General features: G+C 42.4%; 1 protein-coding gene across 1 annotated transcript in view; it reads left to right on the top strand.

Moving 5' to 3' along the window:
- Positions 1-22,693, top strand: part of scg3 (secretogranin III) — a 28,221-nt gene extending 5,528 nt beyond the window's left edge. The window contains exons 5-12 of the mRNA XM_060923066.1: positions 880-1,022; positions 2,642-2,752; positions 3,292-3,520; positions 5,535-5,651; positions 10,819-10,902; positions 11,554-11,658; positions 12,594-12,683; positions 21,002-22,693. Of these exons, the coding sequence (XP_060779049.1) occupies positions 880-1,022; positions 2,642-2,752; positions 3,292-3,520; positions 5,535-5,651; positions 10,819-10,902; positions 11,554-11,658; positions 12,594-12,683; positions 21,002-21,120 (998 nt within the window). The 3' untranslated portion in view covers positions 21,121-22,693. The remainder of the gene's footprint in view (positions 1-879; positions 1,023-2,641; positions 2,753-3,291; positions 3,521-5,534; positions 5,652-10,818; positions 10,903-11,553; positions 11,659-12,593; positions 12,684-21,001) is intronic.
- Positions 22,694-22,786: the final 93 nt, after the last annotated feature.

The raw sequence follows: 22,786 nt of genomic DNA, 5'->3' as shown, positions 1-22,786 counted from the left end.
TGTGAATTGCAGTCTATCACTGTAGGACACACACACACTTTATAGTCTTACAGGTCAGTAGTTTATAATAAAGGCTGCCATTATTACTACTGACTTAAATAAAGTGGAAATAAAGAAATTATACCTTTTAACAGATACCTGTTTGCAAGAGATCTTGTGTGTGTGTGTGTGCCAGAAATTACCTGGCAAATTGATTGATAAGGTCCTGCACATACTTATTTGTTTGCTTCTATTTAGCTGTGCATGATTATCTGCAGTGCTGTGAACATCAAGAAAGGTTTCTTTTTCTGTTTTCTTTTTTTTCTGTTTTTGGGAACAAGTTTAAAATTTGAGGAAAATGTTTTAAAATTTCATGATGAGGATTTTACGCTTCAAACAGAAACATCAATCCGGGCGAGTCAGCACAGATCCGATTACACATCCAGACAGAAAGGAAATGGAGCCAGAACCCATGCAGACATGGAGCAGATGCTCAGTGTGACCTCACACACACACATGATGAATCACCGACACAAACACACAAGCAGGCCCACATTCACATACGTACGGTACAATGACATAACCAGCACACACTATAAAATGTTCACTCAAGATAGACGGCATTAATTATGGGCATAACACACACACGCACACACACACACACACACACACACACACACACACACACACACACACACACACACACACACACACGTGTCAGACAGGACACATCAGTCAGTAACTTCAAACGCAGCCTAGTTTCTGTGAAGCTGCCGCTTTTGAGCTCCTCCTGTTATCACTGGAAGGTGTGGTTATATGGTTATATTTAGTAACTGTACTTTTTAGTTCTAACGTCCTCATCTGTTCTGACGTTCTCGTTTTGATGACGTTCCCTCTCAGATGATCCAGAGAGCTTGCACCAGCTGGATGGAACTCCACTCACGGCTGAGGATATTGTCCAGAAAATCGCCAACAAAATCTACGAAGAGGATGACCGTGGAGTCTTCGACAGAATCGTCTCCAAACTCCTCAAACTTGGACTGGTGAGAATCGAGATCCTGACCTTCAAACCTTCCTCTTTAGGTTCTGCTTTGGTTAGTTTTTAGGGTTCTAACGCTTAGAACTTAGCTTTTCGGGTTATATCCCTTGGTTAGTCTCAGAGTTTAGCATTCTGACTTTTGGTTACTCCAAATGTTGTGTTCTGCCTCTTGGTTAGTCCCTGTCTTTAGGGGTTTACCTCATGGTTTGTCCCAGTCTTTAGGGGTTGTACCTCTTGTTATTCCCAGTCTTTAGGGGTTCTACCTCTTGTTTAGTCCCAGTCTTTAGGGTTTTACCTCATGGTTAGTCCCAGTCTTTAGGGGTTTATTTCATGGTTAGTCCCAGTCTTTAGGGGTTTACTTCATGGTTAGTCCCAGTCTTTAGGGTTCTACCTCTTCTTTAGTCCCAGTTTTTAGGGGTTTACCTCTTGGTTAGTCCCATTCTTTAGGGTTCTCCCTCTTGTTTAGTCCCAGTCTTTAGGGTTCTACCTCGTCTTTAGTCCAAGTTTTTAGGGGTTTACCTCATGGTTAGTCCCAGTCTTTAGGGGTTTACCTCATGGTTAGTCCTAGTATTTGGGGTTCTACCTCTTGGTTCATCCTAGTCTTTTGGGTTCTACCTCTTGGTTAGTCCCATTCTTGAGGGTTCTCCCTCTTGTTTAGTCCCAGTCTTTAGGGTTCTACCTCTTATTTAGTCCCAGTCATTATGGGTTTACCTCATGGTTAGTCCCAGTTTTTAGGGGTTTACCTCATGGTTAGTCCTAGTATTTGGGGTTCTACCTCTTGGTTCATCCTAGTCTTTTGGGTTCTACCTCTTGGTTAATCCGTCTTTCGGGTTCTAACTCTTGTTTAGTCCCAGTCTTTAGGGGTTTCCCTCTTGGTTAATCCTAGCCTTTAGAGTTCTACCTCTTGGTTAGTCTTAGTATTTAGCATTCTGCCTCTTGGTTAATCTAAGCCTTTAGGGTTCTAGTTCTTGGTTAATCCTAGTCTTTCGGGTTCTACCTCATGATTAGTCCCAGTCTTTAGGGTTCTACCTCACGGTTAGTCCCAATCTTTAGGGTTCTACAGTACCTCATGATTAGTCCCAGTCTTTAGGGTTCTACCTCTTGGTTAGACCTAGTCTTGTTGTACTCAATCCTGTTTAGGTCTAGTCTCGTCCTAGGTTTCTAAATCTTGACTAGCCCCATTTTTTCACGTCTCAGGGTTCTAATTTCAGATTGTTAACATGTCACAGGAAGCGCATGCATGCTTGAAGTTTCTTTATATGTTGCTGTCCTGTTTTGAGATTTCATTCTGTGACTGTTTTGAGACATTTGTTAGAATTACATTTTCCTCAGAGCAACGTCTCAGTTTTACCCACAGATCCGAATCTGATATTCATGTTCAACACGAAGAGATGTTTTTCCTGTTCTTTGTTTTCATCTCTCCTAGTTTTTTCAGGCCATCTGTTCATTTTTAGAACAGACCTCCTACTCCTCCTACGCTTCAAAATCAGTTCTTCCAAACTAACACACACACGCACACACGTGCACACATACAAACATGCAAAATGACAGCACATTTTCTGAAGTTTTTAGTGTGTGTGTGTGTGTGTGTGTGTGTGTGTGTGTGCGCGTGTGTGTGTATAGATTACTGAAAGTCAGGCTGACACTCTGGAGGTTGAAGTTGCTGAAGCTCTGCAGGATCTGATCACCAAAAACGCCAAGAACAATGAGATCCAGGAATTGAATGACAACATGGTACTGTGTGTGTGTGTGTGTGTGTGTGTGTGTGTGTTACAGCTTTTCAGAAACATTTTATAATTTTCTCTCTCTCTCCTTTTTATACTTCTCTTGGGCTTTTTGTCTTTCACTCTTTCTTGCTCTGTCTTTTTTCTGTATTCTCCATACATTTATATATTTTTCTCTCTTTTCATATCGTTTTTCTCTCCCCATTCTGCCTTTTTCATCTCTTCCCTTTCTCCCATCTTTTCCTTTTCCTTCATTTTTATTTTTTCCTCATATTACTTTTCTCCTTCCTCTTTCTTCTTCTCTATTATTTGGGTCCCCTTTACTTTTTAACTTTCACTTTCTCCTCTCTTTCTCTCTCGCTCCCTCTTTTCTCTCTTTCTCTCCCTCTGTTCTCTCTCTCTCCCTCTCCATCTATTCATTCTCTCTTTCTCCCTCTCTCTCTTCCTCTGTTCTCTCTCTCTTTCTCCCTATGTTCTCTCTCTATGTCTCTCTCTCCCTCTGTTCTCTCTCTCTCCCTGTTTGTTCTCTCTCTCTCTCTCTTTCTCCAGGATGAGGAGGATCGTCCCAGTCGTCAGTTCGATGATGAAGATGATAACGTTAATGATGATGAGGATGAGGATGGTGATGAAGAGCAGGAGGAGGAGATCAGAGATGCTGATGGAAACTGGGATGGAGTGAGTGAAGGAAATGACAGGAATGAAGTGAACCCTGAGGAAGAACTGCAAGACCTGCAGTATTTCCCCAACTTCTACAGACTGCTCAAGAGCCTGGACTCAGGTGTGTTCAGTGTTGAGTGAGGACACACACACACACACACACACATTTCAATTCCATCACCTCGATTTAGAATCTCGTGGCTTCATTTCGCTGTGCACACAATATAAAAGTGAGGAATAACAGTCCAGTAACAGTGTGTGTTGGATCAAGTGCTGTTCCACATGCTGCTGAATAACGAGTGTGGAAGCCATTCTGTTAAATTAAACCAGTGATTAATGTGATAATTAAAGTGACTAATGTGATATTCATGCAGTGATATTTTTACAGTTATTCCACGAAATCGAGTCGTACATGAGCTGATAGCCGACGAGGCGCGTAGCACCGAGTTGTCTATAATCCATATACGACGAGATTGAGTGGAATAACTGTTGTATTCTATCCACATTCACTGGATTTTGAGAAACGGAGCATTTTTATTTTTATTTTTTGCAAATTCGATAAATAAAAACTATACAAAATGTCCGACGAAATAATTTCCGCTTAGAATGTAAACAAACTGACAAAATGACAGGAGCAATTTGTGAAAAATGCTATAATTCTTGAAAAAAAAAGATATGTTCTTACCATCAAACACTTTAATTCCATATTTTGTTGCTTTTTTATTTTGGGGGGGGTCTTCTTCTTCTTCTTCTTTAGGGTTTTTTGGTGGTTGGCAAACCAACTTAAAGGTGCATTACCGCCACCGGCTGGGCTGGAGAGTGGAACAAGAGATATTGGGGGGAAAAAACTATATTCTTTTAGCTCTTTCTGTTTCTTTTAAATACTTGATAACATTTTTTTTTTTGTGGTCTTGTTTTCAAGTAGAGTTTTTATTTCGTCCTTGGTTGGTTCAGCAACACGCTCCACCATTTTGTTTTTCTCTACTCATGGTATATGAGCTGATATCCTAGTAGTAGAGTAGCCAATCAGAGCGCACGACTGCTCATATCCAGTGAACGTGGATAGAATAAATTGATGATATATGAGATTCCTATTAGATTTATTTCGACACTTGCCGCCTTCTCCTTCACACTGTATCGTGATATTAGTTTTTCATTTTTTATTTTTAAATTGTCTGTGGCTTTTATGTTATATCATAATTAATTTAAAAGCAAAGATGAAAAAAATGCCATTTCCTTCCTTCTTCGGTCCGTATTTTCTATTCATGATTATTTTGGGTTTAAAGACAGTGATCTAAACCCTGTCTTGCATGCTTCTACTCAAAAAATTCAAAAGGCAACCTCAGGGGCATGAACTAGAGTCTGATGATGATTTTTTTTTTTGTCTGGAATCCTGTGGATCATGGAATTCCTGTGTGATTCCTGTGGGATGGGAGTCAGTTTCATTATTTATTTAGCTGACCGGCCATAAGGCGATGAGTTATTTGCCATCATGTGGCGTCCATCATCCATCCACAATTCACAAAAATTGCTCCTCCCTGAGTTTTCACTGGATTTTGATTCTGATTGTTTTGTTTGGAAGATCTAATCAGTCTGCGTAGAAGTTACTCCCGGGTTTTGTGATTTCTCATTAACTGGTTGCTAATTAGGCTGATTAACAAACTTTCAGGAAAATCGCTCCTCCCCCCTCCGTTTTCAATGGGTTTTGTTTTGAAGATAAAAATGTTCTAATTGTTCTCATGAAGAGCAACTTAGCTAATTATGAACGAGCCTGGTTTCTCATGGTATGGCCGTGTGAGCTACTGCGTCGCTGATGCTCTGGTCACATGACTGCGACGGGACAGAAAAATGAGGGTCAGTGGAAGTGGGCGGGACAAGAATAATTACAGCTGTCGGTCAGTTTTTAAATCTAAATGTAGTTTTAATATGAATAAATGCTGTTTTCTTTATTTTGAAGATTGGAATATGGGAATTTTTTATTCTGTTGTGGGACTGGAATGGGACAGGAGTGAAAATCCAGTCGCGCGTCACCCTCTAGTGTGATTTTAGTAATCGGAATGTGAAATCAGCTGGGTTACCCGACTCTGAATACTGCGCTATGGTATTAGTATTAAGTGTGTGTGTGTGTGTTTTAGAGCAAGACGCTGAGGAAAGAGAGACTCTCATCACCATCATGAAGACACTCATTGACTTTGTGAAGATGATGGTGAAATACGGCACCATCACACCTGAGGAGGGCGTGTCCTACCTGGGTAAGGAGAGCTTTATTCCTTCACACACACCTGAACACCGTCGTCAACACTAAAACACTGCCATGTGCGTTACAGTAAAATACTGAGCAATGGTGATGAAGTGGAGTTACTCTTACCAACACGGAGTTGATTATTTTCCTCTATCGGCACGTCCTAGTGTGTTTTATTCCTCTTACACCACAGTAACTCACCCAAAATGACAAGTTTTCATTTTTTTAAAGAACGACACGTTATACTTTTTATCTGTTTATAGTTACACGTTTCTGTTGTCACTTACCGTACGTTATAGCAGCTATAACCAGTTGTCCCCTCACCCGCATCTCTTTAAGTTAATGAGACAAAAAAAAAACATGTCCGTGATGATGCCGAGCGTTTGCTCTACACGCCCCTGTGAACCACAGTGTTGCTATAGAAACGATAGTTGTATGTGTTTTGTGGAAAACAAAAGAGGTCAGTGATGACTGTGGTTCTTTTGTGTGTTTTAAAAAGCCCTTATCGGAGCCACACACACACACACACACACACACGATTCCACACAGAGCAGCTGTTTAATGTTTAAAAAGCCTTTTTTATTGTTTTATTGTTTCATTTTATTGTTCTCTTCCCTGCTCGCAGCTTTTTATTTTTATTCAAAAGTGTTTTCTTTTTTCCACGATGAGGCAGGAGCGTCGTTTAGCTTCTCTGAGAACGAACATTGCGTTTAGTTAAAGCAGATACACAGAGCCTTTATTTTTAAATAAATTTCTGAGTGGATAGTATCTCCATCCTTGACTCTTGTATGCTGCATACCGGTAATTGGAAATAAAAATATATTTTTTTGAGAGTTAAAATAGACCGCAGAGTTGGCATTGGAGCTGCCACGCTGAGCCAGCCAGCCCTGAGTGCGTGACGTCACAGCGGGAACCGGTGCTATAGACCAAAGCCAGACTCGGCAGGCGAGAGCGGTTGCGATGGCCTCTTCGTTCAGATTTATTGGAGATTCTTCAGATTCCTCAGATAGTAATACATCTGACTGTGATAGTCCTGAAATTGGAGTGTGTGTACATGCTACTGCTAAACACGTAGAACCGTATCAGTTCAAACCACCAGAAAGTGAATCCGATAGTAACACGTCGGCCACGGAGGCCCCGACCTTACGAAATAAAGCCAGAGAACAAAGCCGTCTAGAGAATTGGATGGAATTGAACTGACAGTCTCATGTGACTCTCATTAAAACAGGATGGGTGCTATAACTTATGCAACATACATGAACATGCATGCATTTTCACTGATAAAATGTAAAAGGCTAATTAAATAATCAGATGAACTGAGACAATCACATTCTGAAGCAAATTAAATAATCTTATACAGCTAACTTAAACACACAATACAAGTTACATGGATTAATCTAAATGCAGGTAAACAACGTGTTGTTGTTGTTGTGATGTAACCAAATGAGAGTCGCATCTTACCCGTCTGTGTTCTCACTTCTTGAAGGCCGATCTTGTGGTCTATTGTTTTGAAACAATCTGACTTTCAGTTCTTCGTTCATTCCAGGGGCGTGTTTAGCCTATTTCTGGGGGTGCTTGAGCACCCCCAAAAACAAGCTGAGCACCCCCTAGCTCAGCACCCTCAAAAACACTGCTTTTGGATGTAATTTTCAGAAATAAGTGCCCTTGCACATTGCGCAATGAATGTGTGCGCGGGCGTGTGTGTGTTCTTGAATTCACCTGTTACGTGATAGTTCTATGAGCAGTAAAATCCCTCTCCTCCTTGCGTCCCCTCTGATTGGGTTGCCTGTCCGCGCAAGTGCTTGCTACAACATGGTGTTTTTTTTAACTGGATTCCACGCCGATGAGGAACTCGAAGTAGCACCTGAGTATTACTGGCATAGCGAGATGTGAAGGTACGGACTGGAGTTACAATTGTTAAACACAACACAATAATATGCATAATGCAATATTGATGTTCCCTGGTCTATGAACAGAATGATAAAAACGACATTTGTCATCCATATCGAGATACTTTTGTGCAGACCTGTACAAGTGCTATGGTGCTAGACCACTGTGTGTTAGTCAATTTTATTTAATGTAACATAGTGTTTACGTTTGCTTAGATGCTAGAATCGCCCCTGCTGTCAGCTCTGGGGGCTAAGCACCCCCAAAGATCAGATGCTAGAATCGCCCCTGGTTCATTCACTTCTTCCATGTAAGGGTGAGATATTGCTGCTGAGGCGAGCATATCCAGCGGAGAAATCAGACGGCTGGTCCACTCATTCTCCATTTTCTCCATACTGAGTACTCCGCCATTACTGCTCGGCTCACACTCCAGGAGAACTGGTGCAACTGAACTTACTTTCCTTTTCTTGTAGTTTTCTTTTCCTTTAATTGTTGATACTGCACCCTCTTTCAGTACGGGCTTATAGCCAACGCTCCTCAACAGATCAGAGGTCTCGTATGAGTCATCAGTAAAATGTGCAGAGCAGAGGAGAGACCACTTCGTAGGCGCCCAATCCGTGAATTTCTTGCAAAACGCGTCCAAATCTTTGCAGTTTAAACATTCTTGGGCCATGAATGCAACATAAATCCACCTTCTGTCCTGTTGCTGCACTGACCAGCAACACATCTACGTGGCAGGGTGATAAATTAGCTCAAAATGGAGGATCGGCGTTGCAGTCAGCTCTGTGTTTTAGTATAGCGGAAATGGCGAGGAGACCGATAGACTTCCTGCTGTGACGTTACGGACGTCAGGGTCATTCACTCAGACCGCTACCTATATAAATCACTTTAATCGTAAAAATTACTACATTAAACTTATTGTTAACGCTTAAAACTATTCCTGTGCCATTCTTGAGGTCTCAAGGCATTTATAAACAAAAAGTGAGGCCATGGATCTGCGTCTATGCTTTAAATTAATATCAGGATCTTAGTATTAGATTCATTAGAACAGTTCTTTCATTTATTTGACTCAGCATTTGACTCATTAGGAAAAGCAAGAATTAATAAAATGAAAAATGATGAAAATGTAAAAATAAATAAATGAATATCTCACAAAAGTGAATTTAAAGATTGTAAAAGTTTTCTATATTGTGTTTGTTTTGTTTTCATCAAGAAAAGAGAATCGCCCCTCCCCGTTCACTCCCCCTTCATTTGCATACAGGAACGTGATTGGCTGTTAGATTTTATGATGCAGTCACACTCAGCGGTTAAAAACAGTTAACATTCTGTCCAGGAAGGATTATAATCACACACACAAAAAAACATTTTGACATTTATGCTGTTGTTTTTGGGGTTTTTTTTCCTTCTTCAGTCCAATTTTAATAAAAATAAATGAAAGGCAGAACTTCGACCTGATCAGATTGTTCCATTTCCGCCTCATCGTGTCAGGGTAATGAGGCGAGGCGAGGACTCTCATTAACCAAACACAGATAACGGGGACGTGTTCTAGCCAATCATGAGGTTGCTATGGAAACCTTTACGTACATCAGGCCGATAAAGACGGCGTGTAAATAAAGAATCCCGCTGCCTGGAAACAAGACGCTGCTTTAAACCGGTTCCAGCAGGAAATGAGACGCACGTCACTCTCCAGTCCTGCTTATGCTAACGTGTGTGTGTGTGTGTGTGTGTGTGTGTGTGTGTGTGTGTGTGTGTGTGTGTGTGTGTGTGTAACAAACAGCTCAGAGACACTGGAACCTCACGCTGACGTCTGTCGTCCTGTGTTTTAATTGTTTGTAATGCGACGTTCTGTCTTGATTTCCACTGAAGTTAATTAGATGGAAATTGAATCTGATGTCATTTCAGGAGCACAAATGACCCAGAATGCATTACTCGGGTTTCATACGGTTTATACTCAAAACAGCAATAAATTGCCTGATAAAGCTAATTAAACAAATGCAGGATATTATTTCACTTAAGAATAAATATAATGTTTAATTTCTTGTTTTCAGTTTCGATATTATGGCTTTAACTCCGCCCATCCGAAACTGTTAATTACTTATGCTCGCTAGTTAGCAAACCAGATCCTTATTCATGATATTGCGCTAGCAAGTTAGATAGCAGGTTATGCTAGCTAGTTAGTAAATTACTTAAAGGAGAACCGAAGTCATTTTTAAACTTGCTTTGTTTCTTAATTAACGTGTTATTCAATTACGTTTTCGGTTTTAGTAACCTTATATCGTGACTCGTATTGGCAACTAATTGCAATTAAATATTATACTTATCGGCCTATTCGGTTTTTAGCCATGTTGAATTTAGTGCGTTTGGTCCACGGCAGGCGTCGCTTATCCGCGCGATCTTCACGAGACTTCGAAACGTGAAGAAGTGTCAGCCAGGTGTCAGTGCCGCCATTTTGAAAACTGTTTTCCAAACGAAATATTGCACAAAAACGAGTTTAAATGACGATTACTGCCTACTTTTTCCAAACTTTCCTGATTGCTATCAAAACAAACAAAACTTCCGGCTTGATTACGTCAGCATTCGAAAGAGGGCGCGTGCGTCTTTGACAACGTTGGCAGATGTCGGTCACTTTAATTTCCGCTGTACGTTTTACTTCCGTCCTACGATGTCTCGCACAGGTCTCAGCGAATCTCCTTTACGGCCATTGCTTTGACATATGGCCTGATATATTACAGAGCATATTTCAAACACTCAGAACTAGATAATTAATTGTTTAGTTAGCAAGTCGGATTATTTTTATGCTAGCTAGTTAGTAAATTAGACCATCAGTTACGCCAGTTATCAAGTCGATACAGAGTCTGAGAGAAACTGTGTAAAAGTTTCCAGTGAAATCGTCATGGTGATGTGGTTCTTGCTGCAGTTCATCTTACGTTACTCGAAGTCAGGTATTCATTGATGAAAAGTCAACACAGCTGCGGAAAAACCAGTTTAAAAAAAAGGTGATTTTTTTATTTAGTTAGCATGCAGGTGCTTCACGTTGATCCAAATTAGCTACATTAGCATAAAAGAGGCAAATATTGGACATAAACCATGTGCACATTTTCATTAAATTGGATGTTGTGTACATTTAACTTTCTATCAAACTGTTCCTTGAAAAATGCCGATAAACATAAATATCGCTAAAGAATAAACGTGTGATTTATTTCCAGTGCTGTTGCTTAGCAAAAGCCTTAAACCCAAAATTAGCAATCTGTTTTTCTGTTGATCTGCAAATTATACTCTATGTCTTACAGAGAACCTGGACAACATGATCGCCACCCAAACCAAGAACAAGCTGGGGAAAGCGCTGGGTCCCGTCAGCATCACGCCCCCTACAGGCAGGGATTAATAACACACCCTTCATTAACATTTAACACAGAACAAAGTCACTCGGAACTGACAGTTCTTTATTTCATTCATACTTTTTTGTTAATCTAATGGATTATACATCATCAGCTTTTTCGCCATAATTATTGGCACCCTTGGTAAAGATGGGTTTGAATTGAAAATGTGAAAGACAGCAAACCTTTAATTGAAGTACATTTACGAATGTATGATATTCATTATTACAGAATATACACATGAAATGAGAGAGTCGAAAGGTGAGATTGCTTCCTCTGAATTCTCCAAACTCATAATGATTAATCGGAGAAGATTCTTAATAGTGCTCTATGTTGGTACTGTTATGTAGGGGGGCCAATAATTGTGAAACACCTGGTTTTGTTGGAATAAGCTACATATGCTTTCCGAGGGTTAAATTTTATTTCAATTAAAGATGAAATGTTTCTCGTGTGAGATGAGGATAATTCAATACAAGCACATTTTTCGTAACTGTTCTACACTGTACCGTACATTTATTGCTACTGAGGGTGCCATTACTTCTGGAGCTGTCTGTTATTGTGTTATATTCAGTTAATGATGTACAGTTTTTTTTGTCACTGTACGTACCGTAACTCTCGCCGTCTTTTTTCCCCTCGCCACACGAACAGTGACAGACGAGGACGACAACACAAAAGAGGAAACGGCCAAAATGCTGAGGGAATACGAGAACCTGAAGGACTCAACCAAGAACGAGAGAACGCCAGCGGAGAACGGTGAGTCATCACGGAGGGAGACATGGCTGTCCGAGTCACACTCTTCAACATTATGAGCATTTATTAATCAGCATTTTTACCTTCTACCTTCTAATGATTAATTAAACTAATTAACTAATTGATTGATTGATGAATTTGTTGGAATTTTTTTCTGTTTGACAAAAATGACAAACATTTCACCCCAGCCAAACTTCTGATCTTGAATATTCTCAAATTTATAGAATATTTGTTTTTATAAAATCATCAAAAACAGATATGAGATCACTTTTACAAGCTTTAATTTTAAATTCAAAGTTGTTCTTGGTCTTTTGGCAGATCACATTTATTTCTAGAAACAGTATTTTTATTTTTTTTGCACTGTAGAAAAAAATAACATCACAGAATAATCACTCTTTTTTTAACTTAGCCTGGTTGCCATGGCGACGTTTCTTGGTGTAAATGAAATGTAGGTCAGCCTTAGCAGTGGCTGAATTCTGGGCCAAAGTGGCTCTTACACACAACATGTCTATAAATAAGGAGTAAACACTGTGTGTGTGTGTGTGTGTGTGTGTGTGTGTGTGTGTGTGTGTTGTGCTGTTACAGATAAATACTCAGTGAGCGGGTGGTGTGATGAAGTGGAGTTACTCTTTATATAAAAACACAAAACTGCACTGAAGGAAAAACAATTTCTGGTTGTCCAAATCGACTGAAGATTAGTTTGTGTTTAGATAAGACAGTATGTTCTCAACCTAAAAAAAAAAGATCAGCCCGTGTGTGTGAGCGAAGGAGAGGGAGAGAGAGCGAGCGAGATCACTGCAGTACTTTAATATCCGTGGATGGAATGATCAGAACAAATCTAGGACATCTGAGTAATAAAATATCAACACACACACACACTTATATAATCCCAGCTAATATCTGCTGTTGTTGTTTTGCGACGCTCCGTCTCTCTCCAGGTCACGCAGGAAACTCAGAGTCGTATCTGGAGGCGATCAGGAAGAACATCGAGTGGCTCAAAAAGCACAATAAAGACGAGAACAAAGAAGGTGAGCTGATCTCACCTCAGCACCGCCGATCTCACCCCAGTACTGCTGATCTCACCTCAACACCGCTGATCTCACCTCAACACCGCCGATCTCACCCCAATACTGCTGATCTCACCTCAACACCTCTGATCTCACCTCAACACCACCAATCTCACCCCAATACCGCCGATCTCACCTCAGCACCGCCGATCTCACCTCAGCACCGCCGATCTCACCCCAGTACTGCTGATCTCACCTCAACACCTCTGATCTCACCTCAACACCACCAATCTCACCTCAGCACCGCCGATCTCACCTCAGCACCGCTGATCTCACCTCAGCACTGCCGATCTCACCCCAGTACTGCTGATCTCACCTCAACACCGCTGATCTCACCCCAATACTGCTGATCTCACCTCAGCACCACCGATCTCACCTCAACACTGCTGATCTCACCCCAGTACTGCTGATCTCACCTAAACACATCTGATCTCACCTCAACACCACCAATCTCACCCCAATACTGCTGATCTCACCTCAACACCACCGATCTCACCTCAACACCGCCGATCTCACCCCAGTACTGCTGATCTCAACTCAACACCGCCGATCTCACCTCAACACCGCAGATCTCACCTCAGCACCGCCGATCTCACCCCAGTACTGCTGATCTCACCTCAACACCGCCGATCTCACCCCAATACTGCTGATCTCACCTCAGCACCGCCGATCTCACCTCAACACCGCAGATCTCACCTCAGCACCGCCGATCTCACCTCAACACTGCCGATCTCACCCCAGTACTGCTGATCTCACCTCAACACCGCCGATCTCACCCCAATACTGCTGATCTCACCTCAGCACCACCGATCTCACCTCAACACCGCTGATCTCACCCCAGTACTGCTGATCTCACCTCAACACATCTGATCTCACCTCAACACCGCCGATTTCACCCCAGTACTGCTGATCTCGCCTCAACACCGCCGATCTCACCCCAATACTGCTGATCTCACTTCAACACCTCCGAGCTCACCCCAATACTGCTGATCTCACCCCAATACCGCCGATCTCACCTCAACACCGCCGATCTCACCTCAACACCGCCGATCTCACCACAGTACTGCTGATCTCACCTCAACACCTCTGATCTCACCTCAGCACGGCCAATCTCACCTCATCACCGCCGATCTCACCCCAATACTGCTGATCTCATCTCAACTCCACCGATCTCACCCCAATACTGCTGATCTCACCTCAACACCGCCAATCTCACCCCAATACTGCTGATCTCACCTCAGCACCACCGATCTCACCTCAACACCGCTGATCTCACCCCAGTACTGCTGATCTCACCTCAACACATCTGATCTCACCTCAACACCACCGATCTCACCCCAATACTGCTGATCTCACCTCAACACCACCGATCTCACCTCAACACCGCTGATCTCACCCCAGTACTGCTGATCTCACCTCAACACATCTGATCTCACCTCAACACCACCGATCTCACCCCAATACTGCTGATCTCACCTCAACACCACCGATCTCACCTCAACACCGCTGATCTCACCCCAGTACTGCTGATCTCACCTCAACACCGCCGATCTCACCCCAATACTGCTGATCTCACTTCAACACTGCCGATCTCACCCCGATACTGCTGATCTCATCTCAACTCTGCCGATCTCACCCAAATACTGCTGATCTCACTTCAACACTGCTGATCTCACCCTGATACTGCTGATCTCACCTCAGCACCACCGATCTCACCTCAACACCGCCGATCTCACCCCGATACTGCTGATCTCATCTCAACTCCGTCGATCTCACCCCAATACTGCTGATCTAACCTCAACACCGCCGATCTTACCTCAACACCACCGATCTCACCCCAATACTGCTGATCTCACTTCAACACCACCGATCTCACCCCGATACTGCTGATCTCACCTCAACACCGCCGATCTCACCCCAATACTGCTGATCTCACTTCAACACTGCCGATCTCACCCTGATACTGCTGATCTCACCTCAACACCGCCGATCTCACCTTGATACTGCTGATCTCATCTCAACACCGCTGATCTCACCCCGATACTGCTGATCTCATCTCAACTCTGCCGATCTCACCCCAATACTGCTGAGCTCACCTCAACATTGCCGATCTTACCTCAACACCACTGATCTCACCCCAATACTGCTGATCTCACTTCAACACTGCCGATCTCACCCTGATACTGCTGATCTCACCTCAACACCGCCGATCTCACCCCAATACTGCTGATCTCACTTCAACACCGCCGATCTCACCCTGATACTGCTGATCTCATCTCAACACCGCTGAGCTCACCCTGATACTGCTGATCTCACCTCAACACCGCCGATCTCACCCCAATACTGCTGATTTCACTCCAACACCACCGTTCTCACCCTGATACTGCTGCTCTCACCTCAACATCGCCGATCTCACCTCAACACCGCTGATCTCACCTCAACACTGCCGATCTCACTTCAACACCACCGATCTTACCCCAATACTGCTCTCACCTCAACATCGCCAATCTCACCCCAACACCGCCAATCTCACCCCAGTACTGCTGATCTCACCTCAACACCACCGATCTCACCCCAATACTGCTGAGCTCACCTCAACACCGCCAATCTCACCCCAACACTGCCAATCTCACCCCAATACTGCTGATCTCACCTCAACACCACCAATCTCACCCCAACACCACCGATCTCACCCCAATACTGCTGATCTCACCTCAACACCGCCGATCTCACCTCAACACTGCCGATTTCACCTCAACACCGCCAATCTTGCCTCAACACCGCCGATCCCACCTCAATACTGCTGATCTTACCTCAACATCACTGATCTCACCTCAACACCGCTGATCTCACCTCATTACAGCCAATCTCACCTCAACACCACCGATCTCACCCCAATACTGCTGATCTCACCTCAACACCACTGATCTCACCTCAATACCACCGATCTCACCCCAATACCGCTGATCTCACCTCAACACCGCTGATCTCACCTCAACACCACCGATCTCACCCCAATACTGCTGATCTCACCTCAACATCGCCGATCTCACCCCAATACTGCTGATCTCACCTCAACACCACCAATCTCACCCCAGTACTGCTGATCTCAGCTCAACATCGCTGATCTCACCCCAATACTGCTGATCTCACCTCAACATCGCTGATCTCACCCCAGTACTGCTGATCTCACCTCAACATCGCTGATCTCACCCCAATACTGCTGATCTCACCTCAACACCGCTGATCTCACCTCAACACCACCGTTCTCACCCCAATACTGCTGATCTCACCTCAACACCGCTGATCTCACCTCAACACCGCCAATCTCACCTCAATACTGCTGATCTCACCTCAACACCACCTATCTCACCTCAATACTGCTGATCTCATCTTAACACCGCTGATCTCACCTCAATACCACTGATCTCACCCCGCCGATCTCACCTCAATACTGCCGATCTCACCTCATTACCACTGATCTCACCTCAATACCACTGATCTCACCCCGCCGATCTCACCTCAATACCGCTGATCTCACCTCAATACCGCCGATCTCACCTCATTACCACTGATCTCACCTCAATACTGCCGATCTCACCTCATTACCACTGATCTCACCTCATTACCGCCGATCTCTCCTAGATTAGTTTTGGACATTAATTTGATAAATTAGCTAGCTAGTTAAGTTTAGTTTTCATTGCTATTGTGCCTTGTATTGAGCATGATGAATCCCTCAGCTCTTTAGTTTTACTCTCGAATACTTGATTATACTAAATTGTTGATACTTTAACTCGAGTTGATTTTTTTTCCTCCGTACATAAGTGTATGCTTTTAATTGAGTACGATGTTGACACAGTGCTCATATTTTCACTGAAGGAGAGTTTCTCTGCACTTTTCCACTCCTGATATTTCACACATTTTATTAACTACATTTTATTTATTCTGTTGCAGTCTGGTGTCGTTTATGTCTTTATACAGCAACGTTTTCTCAGGACAGAGAAATCATTTTCTTAACATCTCAGTTCAGGGAAATTTTCTCAAGATAATGAGATGATTCATTTGAGAGAAGTGTATGCTCTCGTGACTGTAAAATCGTAATACGGCTGTTTGTGTGCACACATAATCATTGTTATTATACTATTACACTTGTTCACGATATATTATACAAACTCGGGTCCCAGATAACATCGAGACGCAGAGCTGAGCAGCGTTTCCTCTGATGTTCCGCCTCATTTTCTTCAATTAGAGTCTCTTTTGTGTGTGTGAATCTGTGATTCTAATGAGCGTGGGCCAGCGGAGGAGACGATAGGTCGCTTTGTACACAGTCGCAAATTCATATTCATGAGGCTTAATGAACTCAGGCTGATTATAGACATGCAGAGCTTTTGTTGAGAACACAAAAGAGGGTTCTTTATTCAGTGTGTGCTCCGTAAGTGTGTGTGTCAGTCGTGTCGCTTCTCATTTATAGTGTAAAAGGTTAAAACTGGAAGGTAAAGGCTGTCTGTAGAACTCTACAGCTGGGAGTTTTTATGAAGGAGGTTTACAATGAGAATAAGGATTAAAGACACCGAATAAAAATCAGAAACAATCCAATCTGAATCACGCCATCAGCCTGAAATCTACAGGAGGATAAACAGGGTTTCTATTGTGATTAAGACCGAGGAGAGAGAGAACAGAGAGAGAGAACAGAGAGAGAGAACAGAGAGAGAGAACAGAAAGCGAGAACAGAAAGCGAGAACAGAGAGAGAGAACAGAGAGAGAGAGAGAGAACAGACACAAGAGAGAGAGAGAACAGAAAGTGAGAACAGAGAGAGAGAGAACAGACACAAGAGAGAGAGAACAGAGAGAGAGAACAGAGAGAGAGAGAGAACAGACACAAGAGAGAGAGAGAACAGAAAGCGAGAACAGAAAGCGAGAACAGAGAGAGAGAGAGAACAGACACAAGAGAGAGAGAGAACAGAAAGCGAGAACAGAGAGAGAGAGAACAGAGAGAGAGAGAGAACAGACACAAGAGAGAGAGAACAGACACAAGAGAGAGAGAACAGAGAGAGAGAACAGAGAGAGAGAACAGAGAGAGAGAACAGACACAAGAGAGAGAGAACAGAAAGCGAGAACAGAAAGCGAGAACAGAGAGAGAGAGAGAACAGACACAAGAGAGAGAGAACAGAAAGCGAGAACAGAAAGCGAGAACAGAGAGAGAGAGAGAACAGAGAGAGAGAGAGAACAGACACAAGAGAGAGAGAACAGAGAGAGAGAACAGAGAGAGAGAGAACAGACACAAGAGAGAGAGAACAGACACAAGAGAGAGAGAGAACAGAAAGCGAGAACAGAGAGAGAGAGAACAGAGAGAGAGAGAGAACAGACACAAGAGAGAGAGAACAGAGAGAGAGAGAACAGAGAGAGAGAGAACAGAGAGAGAGAGAACAGAAAGCGAGAACAGAGAGAGAGAACAGAGAGAGAGAGAACAGACACAAGAGAGAGAGAACAGAGAGAGAGAGAACAGAGAGAGAACAGAAAGCGAGAACAGAGAGAGAGAGAACAGAGAGAGAGAGAGAACAGACACAAGAGAGAGAGAACAGAGAGAGAGAGAACAGAGAGAGAACAGACACGAGAGAGAGAACAGACACAAGAGAGAGAGAGAACAGAAAGCGAGAACAGAGAGAGAGAGAACAGAGAGAGAGAGAGAGAACAGACACAAGAGAGAGAGAGAACAGAAAGTGAGAACAGAGAGAGAGAGAACAGACACAAGAGAGAGAGAACAGAGAGAGAGAGAACAGAGAGAGAGAGAGAACAGACACAAGAGAGAGAGAACAGACACAAGAGAGAGAGAGAACAGAAAGCGAGAACAGAAAGCGAGAACAGAGAGAGAGAGAGAACAGACACAAGAGAGAGAGAGAACAGAAAGCGAGAACAGAGAGAGAGAGAACAGAGAGAGAGAGAGAGAACAGACACAAGAGAGAGAGAACAGACACAAGAGAGAGAGAACAGAGAGAGAGAACAGACACAAGAGAGAGAGAACAGAAAGCGAGAACAGAAAGCGAGAACAGAGAGAGAGAGAACAGACACAAGAGAGAGAGAACAGAAAGCGAGAACAGAAAGCGAGAACAGAGAGAGAGAGAGAACAGAGAGAGAGAGAGAACAGACACAAGAGAGAGAGAACAGAGAGAGAGAACAGAGAGAGAGAGAACAGACACGAGAGAGAGAACAGACACAAGAGAGAGAGAGAACAGAAAGCGAGAACAGAGAGAGAGAGAACAGAGAGAGAGAGAGAACAGACACAAGAGAGAGAGAACAGAGAGAGAGAGAACAGAGAGAGAGAGAACAGAAAGCGAGAACAGAGAGAGAGAGAACAGACACAAGAGAGAGAGAACAGAGAGAGAGAGAACAGAGAGAGAACAGAAAGCGAGAACAGAGAGAGAGAGAGAACAGAGAGAGAGAGAGAACAGACACAAGAGAGAGAGAACAGAGAGAGAGAGAACAGAGAGAGAACAGACACAAGAGAGAGAGAACAGACACAAGAGAGAGAGAGAACAGAAAGCGAGAACAGAGAGAGAGAGAACAGAGAGAGAGAGAACAGACACAAGAGAGAGAGAACAGAGAGAGAGAGAACAGAGAGAGAGAGAACAGACACAAGAGAGAGAGAACAGACACAAGAGAGAGAACAGAAAGCGAGAACAGAAAGCGAGAACAGAGAGAGAGAACAGACAACAGAGAGAACAGACAACAGAGAGAGAACAGAGAGAGAACAGAGAGAGAGAACACAGACAACAGAGAGAGAGAACAGAGAGAGAACAGAGAGAGAGAACAGAGAGAGAGAACACAGAGAGAGAGAACAGAGACAACAGAGAGAACACACAGAGAGAGAACAGAAAGAGAGAGAGAACAGAGACAACAGAGAGAGAACACACAGAGAGAGAACAGAAAGAGAGAGAGAACAGAGAGGGAGAGAGAGAGAGAGATGTGAAGTGAATGATATGGAGAATAAAAACGGAGAATCAAAATTTCCCACAGTGTTTATTATGATTTATTATATAAAACACTGATGATAATCATTTAATCATATAAATAACTGATGGAGAGATGAATAAAGTATCTATCTGTCTATCTAAGTTGGAGAGAGAGAGGTGAGTCAGTAGAGTCAGAGATAGAAAGAGGGATGGAGAGGAGTGGATGGAAGTGGAGAGATGAAAAAAGAAAGACAAGGAGCTGGAAAGTGGGAAGTAGATAAGAAGAAAGATCTCTCCATCTATCCCTGTCTTCATCACTCCATCCCTATTGCCACCCACACACTGTATGCAAAGAGACAGATGGAGGGAAGTATTTTGGCTAATGCCGGATGTGTGTGTGTGTGTGTGTGTGTGTGTGTGTGTGTGTGTGTGTGTGTGTGTGTGTGTGATAAGCTGTGGGAAGCAGGAGTGTGTGGGTGAATCGTGGCTCTGTGTGTGTTTGTGTCTGTAACCATGTTTTTATATCTTGGTAAAGAACAAATATCCTAAAGGACGGGAAAATCGGACACTTTTGACTTCTGGCTCGTCCTCATGAGGAAAACTTTTATTTTACTTTTGATTTATTTTTTAAATTTTACTTTTGATTCCTGAGGTAACGACTGGAGTCAGATTTACAGACAGCGTTAATTACCTGCATTAGTCATTATATTGTTAAAACTGTTATAATCACATTGTTATCACCCAAATGAGGATGGGTTCCCTGTTGAGTCTGGTTCCTCTCGAGGTTTCTTCCTCATGTCGTCTGAGGGAGTTTTTCCTTGCCACCGTCGCCACAGGCTTCATCACTGGGGATAGATTAGGAATAAAATTAGCTCATGTTTTAAGTTATTAAAATTCTGTAAAGCTGCTTTGTGACAATGTTTATTGTTAAAAGCGCTATACAAATAAACTGGACTATATCAGTGGAGGGTCTTCACAAGTGTAGTAAGGCAACTGTGTGTGTGTGCACGTGTGCGCATGCGCACTCAGGCCAGTGTGCAGTCGTGACCTTTGATGATGTCTGGAGTCGAACCATGAGGAGATAAAAATAACCCCAAATGTAGCCATGTATGTGCACTGTTTACACAATGCTAACCCATTAGCCACAAGCTTTCATTCTGTGTTAGCTCCATTAGCCTCGTAGCTCCAGTGCAAAACCACAGAAGGAATCTTAACACACCGAACGCGTCTCCGCTGATCGACCCGATTTTACCGTTTGAATTATTTATCAATCACGCTGTTGCAGCTCAATAAGAAAACATCTGGAATTTTCTTCTTCTTCTTTTTCAGATTATGATCTGTCCAAGCTGAGGGACTTCATGGACCAGCAGGTGGACACGTACATCGAGAAGGGAATCCTCAAGAAGGATGAAGGCGACATCATCAAGAGGATCTACGGAAGCCTGTAGGACGCAGTGTATTTATCGCGTAATCATTTACAATCATAATTTATTCGACTGGCAAAATTAGTCTGATGCGTTCCGTCATGAAGTAGCTTTCCAAATTAAACAAAAGAAGCTAAACATTTTATTAGCACTAAATTAATATCTCAAAACGCAATACATACAAAACGCAAAATAATCAGCAATAGGTGATTAGGCTTGTAAGGATAAAATACGCGTAAGATACAATAATCTGAAGTGTAAGATATTTACGGTTTATAGTTCGATCGTAGGAAGCAACTCTGAATTTCACACTGACTCTTACACTTTCATGTTAGCACTACCATTTTTTTCCCCTTTTCTTTTCAGAAACAACCTTTTTGTATTCATGTTACATTATGTGTCTGTACAGCAGCGTGATATGTACCGTATTTTCCTGGTTATATCAGAAACTATACGATAAAGTCACGATAAGGGAAATGTTATGATTAGCTTGCTGGTTAAATGGGCTAATGCTAGCAATGCACTTGTGGCAGTTGTACCTTGAGATACTGTATATAGAAGGTATTTGTAAGTTACACTTTTACGAATTTATATTGGAATGTTAGCCATCAAGCTAGCTACTTTACAGTCACAGCTACTATAAAAACTCTGACATATGCGTAATAATATCGAGATACTGCTTTACGATTTGCGTTAGGCTGATTTTTCTTTTACGCATTTGTCAGGGATTTTGACAGTAGCTTGATAGCTAATATGTTACCATGGAAACCTGTAAAAATGTAACTGCCGAATAATGTGTCACATAGAAGTATTTTATAAGTCTATTACTGTACCTCAAACTAAAACTACCAGAACATTAGCTACGGACTGAGCTCGGATCATAGCTCGAAACTAACATTACCCTATTTATAAAAAATAATATAAAGTGGAACTTTTAGTTTAGGATGTCATATTTATTAAAGTCAAACCTAAACCAGATAAACTATTAACTAACCAGTTAACTAACTGCTAGAAAGCTAGAATTTTTGGTATCTTGAGCTACAGCCTCATTTTCTTTCCGATCTATTTAACAACAGCCAGTCCTGTTAAAGTATAACAATGTTACCATGACGACCATGTTCAGCATTAACATTAGGTATGTTTGCTAGCTGACTAGCTTTGCACTCAGTTACCATGTAGTCATCCTTAGTGACATCATTGTTGTTTTTTATTGTAATTCCAAAGAGGACAAACACTAAGCTAGACGACACCACCAGGGGGCACTGAAGTGCCATTTTCCAGGAAGTAAAATACAATGACGATGATGCTGCTTTGTTTGTTTTTTGTTATAACTAATACTCCAGGAAATACGGTACTCTGTATTAGCATAAAGCTAGCATTTTATCTGTGTTTGATTTCAGATTTTAACAAACTAACTACAATAATTTCCTGATTTTCTCTGCGACTCTTGAGCGATTTGTGTTCCTGTTTCTTAATTTTCCCTCTTGCTTGTGGATTATCTAACCTCGTCTAACACAATCGAGTATTTTTCACTGTAAATACTGCGATTTCTTCTCTTTTTTCCAGAATTGCGAATAAACGTTGCATTTCTTTTAAAGGTGTGGTTGGTGTGTCTGAGTGTTTTTGAGAGTCTACGGCTGGAAACAGGATATTAATAAAGTCTGACGTAATGATCACATTCTATGAGAAA

Source organism: Neoarius graeffei, chromosome 6, assembly GCF_027579695.1.
Source record: "Neoarius graeffei isolate fNeoGra1 chromosome 6, fNeoGra1.pri, whole genome shotgun sequence".
NCBI classification, from domain to species: Eukaryota; Metazoa; Chordata; class Actinopteri; order Siluriformes; family Ariidae; genus Neoarius; species Neoarius graeffei.
Note: the sequence above shows the minus strand (reverse complement) of the source record. Positions and strands in the feature narration are given on the sequence as shown.